Below are 9,247 nucleotides of genomic sequence, written 5' to 3' on the forward strand. Positions count from 1 at the left end.
TTTAGGCATAAAGATAAATTACAGATATGCTTTTTACATTTTCAACAGATGTAGATAGTGTAGGGTGTGAATGTGAAAAGATTTATAGATAGATAAATAGATAGATACTTTAATAATCCCGGAAGAAATGGCACATATCCACTGCTCAGGCATTACATAATGAATTAATAATAAATACTTGGTAAATACCAGGGGGAAAAAAGAAAGAAACACTGACATCACAGGACATACCACAAGACATACACTACACCAACAGACACATGTAGCATTAACAGGACATATATGAAACTATAACTAAAATATAAACAGTATAAAATGAAAATATAAAATTAGGTTATAAACAGTATAAAATCAAATAAAATCCATTCAACCGCGTGCTGACCTCGCCACCTCCCCCCCGCTCCTCCTGAGAGAGTCATTGTACCCCCTGATGGCACTGGGCACAAAGGAGGACCTCAGCCTCTAGTTTATGTTAATGCTTTCAAATACTGCACCTCTGTAAACTGTATTTTTACCTAGGCGGGCGAGCTCAACTGCGCTCTGACGCACACCTTCGTCAAAGTGGGTGGTGCAGTACCTAGACCTCCCCAAAGGATGGCAGTATTGCAACTCCCTGGATGTCAACTGCCTCTAACACCACAGAAGAAAAGAAGAAGCCGCTGCATAAAGGAAGTGTCGCAGTGTGCTTACGCCAGTTTACTGTCGTTGTGTCAACTTGTGATTTTAATCGGAAGAAACTCTTTATTGTTATTTTAAAGTCATTATATAACCGATAAAGATGGCCACCGGTAGGTTTATGCATTTTATTACTGCGCGTTGTTATGTTTATTATGTTTTTGTACGGAAAATAAAAAAGTAGGTCGAATAGCAACCGAGCTACATTATAGCGGACAACCTCGAGGCCAGGAGATGGGATGGGCTATGTCTATTTCATGGAATATAATTAACCCGATCCCTCGATTAGCATCAACAACTCGACTGTCGAGTAAATTATTTGCTAGGTTAATTTGTTGATATTCATACAGTTTACTTGCGTGTTTTTATCTGTATCTGAAAACCGTCAACATGTGTAAATCTCGCATATTGGGCAGGGCCTTTAGCGCGGCTAGCTAACTAGTAGCGTGCTGGCTAGCATGAATGCTTCTTTGTTGTTATCGATGCTGTTGTTTCTTTGGACACCGACGGACATGTTTCGTTGTAGAGAATAATCAAAATTTAGAGAAGGTCTGTTGCATACACGCTTCTAAATCATTTGTTTATAGACGTATGCATTTATTGAGAGAATTTAAGCGAAGGCAAATAGCTTCAAGAATTAGCTCAAGCCCAATTTCACCGCCATTTTTGGCGAATTGCGTGTGACTTACGCGGCGGCGTTAACTCATAATTTAAATACCTTCGAGGTCCTTTACCTTCAAGATTACAGCACATGATTCTTTAGTCACTCTAATCGTTAAAGCACAATTAAAAAAAACATTTTTCGATAACAATCTCTTCGCTTTGTTTTCAGATTCAGGCTACGGTGGTTCTCAAAGGTAACGAATAAACCATTTATTTGAGTATCTGTGTAGTTACACCCACGCACATTGATTCAAACCTTGACTTTTACCTGTGTCACATGAAATGTGTTTAAAGTAGTAAGATCACATGATAACTATTTGTCATTTCTGTAGCTATGGATCATATAGCGGCCAGCAGAGTGGACAGGTAAGTCAATGTTGATTATTTTAATTATTGTCAGCGTTGATCAGTTAATGTTATAAAGCACAATTTGTATCATTGATTGTCAGGGTTACGGTCAAGGAAATGGAAGCAGTGCCTTTGGTGGGCAGAGTTTCGGTAGCTATGGACAGCAAGGTGCTGCAGCACAAGGTATGTTGTTTCTCCAAACACAAATACTGCACCAACCACTGAATATTGGTGTGATTTTTCTTTGTTCATCAAAGTAAAACCCAATCAGGTTTTGCACATTTGAGATGAACTTTTCACACATGATTTAAACACATGCCAGTTGAACCTTTTTTGACATCCCGCTTCAAAGCTTTGATGTACTGTAATCGTCAGTGTTCATCCATTCGTTGTTCCGTTCGTTCGTATGTCCACCAAATATCTTTGCAACCGTTGCAGATAGAAAGATGAAACACATTGCACATTACTCGGGCGGCAAAGGGGATGAAAGTGAGATGATGACCTTGAGAAAACTGTCAAGGTCAAATTTCAACTTTTGTACACTCAGGAACCGGGTAAGATAAAAAGACGAGGGAGAAGGCCAGTGTGAGTAAGACCATAGATCAAAGCTAGTGCTTTCAGCTATGAGAGTTTGACCCATGCAAGTAGGTCAGGGTAAAATTTTGAATCCAGGGGTGTCGCAGGATGTAGCAGTCTTTGACTGCCTTGGTTCTAGTTTAAATTATTTTTGTGGGGTATACTTTATCGATTCCTGTTAGGGACGTTCACTCAGGGAGGTTTTGTCTGCATTTGGGCAGCCCTTATAGTGCCCAGGAAGAAATATTATAACTTTTTATGTTTGGATTATAAAGTTGTAATTTTATGCCCAGCAATGAAAAAACATTGCTACACACACCAATGCTGAAGTATAATATTATTGCCATTTTTATTAGTCCTTTATTGATTTAATCTCTTACATCTTGTAAACTGAACAAAATCATTGATCAAATTGCAAGGGGGAAAAAGCTCAATCTAATCATTAGTGAGCAAACAAGTTGTTCTATTAACCCTGTGCTCGTGTGTTCCAAGTGTGTGGAATGTGGTATTCCTTCTTTTATACAACCACGTTTGACCAGAGTTTGAACAGAGTTGATGTTTTTTGTTGTTGTTTTTTTTAATTATTTGAACTTTGACTTGTCTGTTTTCAGAGGGTTATGGCCAGACGCAGCAACAAAGCCATGGTTACGGAGGACAGGATTCTGGGTAAGGGCTAGTTTTACTTCAACAATTTTGCTTGCGTGTGTCTGGTCTTATATTTTATGTCAATCACCTCAGAGCTCAGCATTTCTAACACTGGTGTCAGCACAATTAGATTTATTTTATTTTATTACGGTGGTAAGTGACTGCCGTATGAACTCTTGTTGTCAATGAAGACACCCAAATCCAATACTTGGCTTGCACTAGGAAGTAGTATGACCAAGCTACTGTGGCTCAGTTTAAAAGAATTGAGTAAGCCGCAAAAAGCCACATTCTGTGTCCAAGACAGCGGCGCAACGCGCCGTGCCGACGAGCGTTGAAAAGAGCGAGAGAAAAGGTTTGTTTTCTTATGTTATTGCTCGGGGATTTTTGCGAGTCCAAAAAAATTGTACGTTTTAGCATTTTTTTCCTAAAAATATCAACGCCACTGTGGCTACACAGGCTGGAAACCTTGTAGCCACTCTGGAATTTACTTTGCCTATGGCGTAGTGGCGATCGGTGCAAGCCCAGCAATATAAGGTTAATTAATTTCTGCTCAATGTTATGGTTGAAAAAAGGCTTTCGTAATAACTAGTTGTTGGGTTTATTTCTGAGATGTCACTGTTGTGCTCTGTCACTTCTGCTAAAATCACTTCAAGGTATGCGGACAAACCATCTTATGGGCAGCAAACTTCCTATAGTGGCCAAGGGCAAAGTGGAGACAGCTACGGACAGCGTAGCTCCTACAGTGGCCAGGGGCAAGATGGATATGGACAGCAAAGCTCCTATGGTGGTCAGGGACAGGGTGGTGGTGGTAGCGGTGGCGGAGGATATGGAAGATGGAGTGATGGTATTAAGAAATTGAGTTTAAACAAATACACTACACTCTCTAAATGAACAACTTAGAACTAAATGGGGTTGTGTAGTTATTCGAGTCATTCTTTTCACCAGCTGACAGTGGTGGTCAGGGTGGGAGATTTGGACGTGACCAAGGCGATCGCTCAGACGGAGGCGGCTACAGAGGTCGAGGCCGTGGTGGCTACGACCGTGGCGGCTATGACCGCAGTGGTGGATATGACCGCGGTGGCTACGATCGTGGTGGAAGATGTGGACCTGCTGGTATGGGGTAAGTTGCATAGTGCCACTGCCCCCAAGGTACCACTATAACACTGATAAATGAATATGCCTTATTGCCACTTAGCACATTATCACCCATAAACTAAAACCATCTACTTCAGTGAATTTCACCATTTATATGCTTTTATGCTCCAGAGGCTTTCCTTTGGTTTTGTTTTGGGGTTTTTTACCTCCCAAAACTTAAACCATAGATCATACAGATGATCTTCATCACCAACCTACATTGAGCTCCAGGTTCATGATTCTTGCCAGATTTTTAGATACAATTTTGTATATTCAAAGTTAAACCTGACTCTCCTGAAGTTGGCATGAGGTACATGCTGGTGTGAAAAGTGCCTTTGCTGTTGAGAACAAATGATGGGTACCGACATGTAAGTGGTGGTTGAAATGGATTTCTGCGTTTTTTTACCTTTTTTCTGTGATCTCATTAAAAAGCGAAGGACTAGAGAGCGAACATTGCCTGCCTAAATGGGGGCTTTAAAGGCATTAATGACTCAGTATCCACAACACTGACTGGTTCTGTCAATTCTGAAATGAATGACAACTTTTTTCGTAAACCAGGAAGAATCACTTTAAAGTAAAAATGAATTAAGCAATGTGCTCAAAGAGCTATTACTCTGTGGTTACCTACGCTACAACACTGCTATCTTCAGCTGTGCTCTGTATAGCTAAACTTGATGCGTTACCTCCATTGCAAATGGAAACATTTCTCTTTTTTAAATACCTGCTCTTCTCCTTTTTAAAGAGTTACAAGTTGCATTTTCACCCAAAGTCTGTGGAACTCTTTAATCCCAGGAGCTACCTTTTCAGGAAATGAATTGTTCTTTCTGCCCGTTCACTACTTTTCCTCCATGTAAACAAAGCAAGAGCTCCACTGCCCTATGACAAAACCATTGATGTATTTACGTCATATTGCTGCACGACAACAAAACATTTCTTGTACTTTGCCGTTGATCCAACAATTGCTGTCTGGTTTAACTCTGTTGTATCAAGACGTAACAAGTAGCTGTAGAATGATGATGGCAGAAGTTAAGTGTAGTCATGGGAAATGTTCAGCATGGGAAGCCATTCCCCAAACCGACCCTTATGGGTTTGGAATATCCTTCAAATATCGGTTAAGTCTGCAGCAGCCGTGCTTTTTCAGTTGCATGAAACTCATTTTTTGTTTATCGTGATCTGAGAACCACAATAGACTTTGAACAATGAATCTCCACTGAAATTATGCCCTTTAGACCTGGAGCCCACATCTTCAGCTGCTTCACTTTCAACAGGTTGCATTCAAGTGTTTTGTATTTGACAATGGCGAAACATGTGTGTTGTGTTAACATGGATTTACATTTTATACTACAGGTATTCAGAGTGATTGAACTAAAACTTGGACCTCAGTTAAAGGATCTCAAAAACGCTCTCAGTGGAAGATTGCTTGTCAGTCGCTACACCCCATTCGCACCAATTTGGCACGTGATATTTTCAAAAATCTAAATTCAGCTGGCTTTCCGGCTCTTGTTATACAATCTGGTCATGTAAAGATTTACCAAATTGTTTGCACATGGAGACTCTTCTTCTTCACTCGTCTGCCTGATTGTTCAGTCAGAGCTGCCTCGTCCTCTGTTCATTGATCTCTAATGTCAAAGACTAACGCATTCCTCGTGTGAGACATTTCCACCATAGTTGCACACCCTGGCAGGAGTGCATACTGATGGGGATGTAGGGGAGCTTTGAGCTCTCAGTTGGGACAAAGGAAAAGCCATCATATCTCCAATTTTTCCTCTGCAGAGGTGGTGACCGTGGTGGCTACAAAAATTACGGTGGTAAGTGACGAGCATCAGAACTGTGTCGGTGGGGGAGGAAAGAACTTAAACAAGTTAAGAAAACAAAGTAGGGGATAAAATAAAGAAAAAACCTCAGTGAATGCCACCATTTTCATGTCCTGATCCCGTTGGAAGCCACCTATTATTATTCTTATCACGATTTCTCATAAGTGACTTCAGATATGGTAAAGAACATGGAGCCTGAATTCTAAAATATGGTATTGTTGCATGAAGATGAAGGCTGATAGTAAATGAGACGTGTTCCAGGACGAAGAAGGAAAACTTTCTAGAAAAACTGGTGACATTTTGGTGGTTTTCATTTCTGGCGTAAGCTCAATAAAAAGAACGATTCTGTTCTTGTTGGAAGGTGTTGGTATGGTATGAAACGGTATGAAACACCCATCAGAGACCTGTAGACACGAACATTTGTATAATTTATCATTATGCAACATTAGGCATGAAGTTGAATAACTCTGTTTGACTCAATTTGGACTCGTAAGATTCTTTGCTCAAGTGTTGTCTTCGATCCTCTCGTCTGTTTTCCAGGCCCTCGAGACTACGGGTCAAGGGATGAACCATGTAAGGCAGACTAACAACATAGAGTCATAACAATCTCAAGAAAGATTCCTCTCTTATTGATGCCCCCCCCTCCACCTCTCCGATCTTTTCCACAGCTGGTGGTGAGCCGGACAACTCTGACAACAACACCATTTTTGTCCAGGGACTGGGAGAAGAAGTCACAGTTCAGGAAGTTGGGGATTATTTCAAGCAAATTGGAATCATCAAGGTACCGGACGACGTTAGAAACACACAAGCAGCCGGGATCTGAACCATGTGGTCAATAATTTACAGAATGGCTCGCAAATAAATGTTTGGACTTTTACAGATACTGCTTGTTGAATCATTTGCATTCATTTTTTTTATTATAATTTTTTTTTTTAAGGTAAACAAGAAGACCGGCCAACCGATGATCAACTTGTACTCTGACAAATCAACTGGTCGGCCAAAGGGAGAAGCTACAGTGTCGTTTGATGACCCGCCCTCTGCCAAAGCTGCGATTGACTGGTTTGACGGTAGCTTTGCCGGCCTGTCGCTTCATACTCTGCAGTGAAACTTTCTCAGTGTCTTTTTTTTTTTTTAAAAGCTCTCTCTCGTTTCAGGCAAGGAGTTCAATGGCAAACCCATCCAAGTATCTTTTGCTACCCGCAGAGCTGAGTTCTCACAGAGGGGAGGTGGTAGAGGAGGCCGAGGAGGAGGAGGTATTTACGTTGTCTGATGATGGCTTTAACGTTTGTTAGTGATGCAACACCAGCATGTATGAACGGCTGTTTCTTTGTTAGGCTTCAGGGGTCGTGGTGGTGGTGGAGGAGGACCCAACTTTGACATCAAGGGAGGCGACTGGCCCTGTCCCAACAGGTTTGTAGGAAAACGATGGCATATTTTCTACAGCTGAAGACGTTTGACTGAAAATCTTATTTCTGTCTTCAGCTCTTGTGGAAACATGAATTTTGCAAGGCGGCAGGAGTGCAACAAGTGCGGTGCACCCAAACCAGGCGACGCAGGATTCGGAGGCGAGTGGTTCAACTTCACAGGTTTGATCTGCGCTCGTTGGTAGTTTGTGCAAACATCGAGCCTCTTGGTTGCAGATCGTGGGAGCAGAGGCGGTTATGGTGGCGAGCGGGGCGGCGGCTTCAGGGGCCGTGGAGGTTTCCGTGGTGGAGACCGTGGCGGCTACGGAGGAGGTGGAGGATATGGAGGAGGAGGCTACAAAATGGGAGGAAGGTTTGTAAAGTTGTTTTTTTTTCTTTTGTCTGCATGTAACAAGTTTGTCCTCTTCTCAGACAGAAGTGCTTCATCGGGGACCAAAAGGAGTGGATCTTTTAAATTAGTTTCTTCAGTTGTTTCCTTTTATATTTTTATGCACATTTGAAGTAAAATGATTTTTCATACCAGGTTTCTGTCATTCGCCCATGATGGAGGTCATCGTCTGTCCACATCACCACTAATTGAGTTTTTACATTGGCGGGGACATCCCATCTGTGTCCTTTCTTTTCTTTTTGTGACCTTCTGAAATGTGACATTTCTGTAATGTCTGCTGATGTAGTTTCATTACTTGACCACAAGGGAGTGCAGTTTACATTGCTGTGACCTAATTACATGCTTTTATTGTTTTATTGTGTACTTGTACTGTTTTTGAAATAAGTAAACAACTTTAGAAATGGTCCTGTGCTAATGCACTCAGATGTAAATCTACAGAAAGCTCTAATGGCGTTTGGACACGCACACCTCCATCAAGGCCCCAAAGAATGTCCTTGATCTTGATCGGCTTCAAATCTGATCACTTTCTCGCTGTTTCATTAAAATCCACGGGGAGCAATTTTGACAACACGACGTCTGGCGGCATGAACAAAGGGCGCTTGTTTCACCTCATCCCCTCAATGGGTTCATTTTTCAACAGAGCCGTGCCGTTTCCTGTGTGCACTGTTTTGTGATTTACAACACAAACCAGTTTATGATGCAGGCTTGAATTCTGCTCGACTTCATCCTGTTAAAGCTTTTTAAAACGATGGTAATATAGTAAACGTAGAAAGCAGTGAAACGTGTCTGGGATCTTAAATCATTCATGCCAGACTCCTGGTATTTCCATGCTGTCAAGGGTCTTGGGCGTTTTACTGTCTTGATATATTGCAACTTTGCTGAAGGTGAAGTGGCGCATTAGAGGAAGGACGTTTGCCTGAGAGCAAAAGGTTTAAAAGACGATGGGCTGGGCGAATGAGAAATTTCCACCGGGTGTCACTTTGCCTCCGTTGTTGGCGGTTAATGAAAAGCCGGTGACTCTTTGTCTCTTTTCCCCACAGAGGCGATCGCAGAGAGGACAGAAGAGACCGGCCATACTAGACGTGGAGTAGATGAGAACCAGCACAGCCCTGGAGTTCACCGTGGATGGTTGGGGGGGGGGTTAAAGTACGAGGTGGGGGGAAAGGGCTCGTGTCCCTCTGTCTCCAGTGCGTCCCACATATTACTGCTCATCCGAGGGGAAGAACTGTAGACATACTGTGACAGGACTTTGGGGCTGATCGGCATGTGGTGTCATGTTTGTTTTTGGGTTTTTTATTCTTTTTTTTTTTGTTTGTACATCTTTTTAATTTTCTCTCCCGATTCTAGTTGCAGATGTTTTGTGACGTAGACTTTGAAACTATTGTTTTGTATGAATGGAATAAAAAATGTTTGACTTTTTTCCAGAATGATATTAAAAGCTGATCTCTTCTCTGTTCTGAGTTCGTACGCAATCATTTCCAACATGATGATCTGGAGAAGCCAGACGTCTGGAAGAGTGTCCTCCATTCTTTGGTATTTAAAGCCCGCCGGACGGACTGGGTGGGGCGGTGTCGGCCCTC

The 9,247-nt window shown here is 42.0% G+C and overlaps 1 protein-coding gene across 2 annotated transcripts; it reads left to right on the forward strand.

Moving 5' to 3' along the window:
* The first annotated feature begins 649 nt into the window (after positions 1-649).
* Positions 650-9,121, forward strand: taf15 (TAF15 RNA polymerase II, TATA box binding protein (TBP)-associated factor). Of its 2 annotated transcripts, XM_068318050.1 has the most exons (16): positions 650-788; positions 1,508-1,532; positions 1,671-1,704; positions 1,788-1,869; positions 2,874-2,928; positions 3,561-3,751; positions 3,853-4,027; positions 5,815-5,849; positions 6,396-6,428; positions 6,524-6,636; positions 6,793-6,922; positions 7,010-7,108; positions 7,190-7,265; positions 7,338-7,420; positions 7,496-7,631; positions 8,708-9,121. In XM_068318050.1, the coding sequence occupies exons 1-16, from the start codon at positions 779-781 to the stop codon at positions 8,745-8,747; spliced, it is 1,317 nt and encodes a 438-aa protein (XP_068174151.1). In that variant the 5' UTR covers positions 650-778; the 3' UTR covers positions 8,748-9,121. The 2 variants fall into 2 exon arrangements, with proteins under 2 accessions (XP_068174151.1, XP_068174152.1); XM_068318051.1 differs by lacking the exon at positions 5,815-5,849 and having other exon boundaries at positions 663-788.
* The last annotated feature ends 126 nt before the right edge of the window (positions 9,122-9,247 follow it).

This window comes from Antennarius striatus, chromosome 6 (genome assembly GCF_040054535.1).
Source record: "Antennarius striatus isolate MH-2024 chromosome 6, ASM4005453v1, whole genome shotgun sequence".
Taxonomy (NCBI): domain Eukaryota; kingdom Metazoa; phylum Chordata; class Actinopteri; order Lophiiformes; family Antennariidae; genus Antennarius; species Antennarius striatus.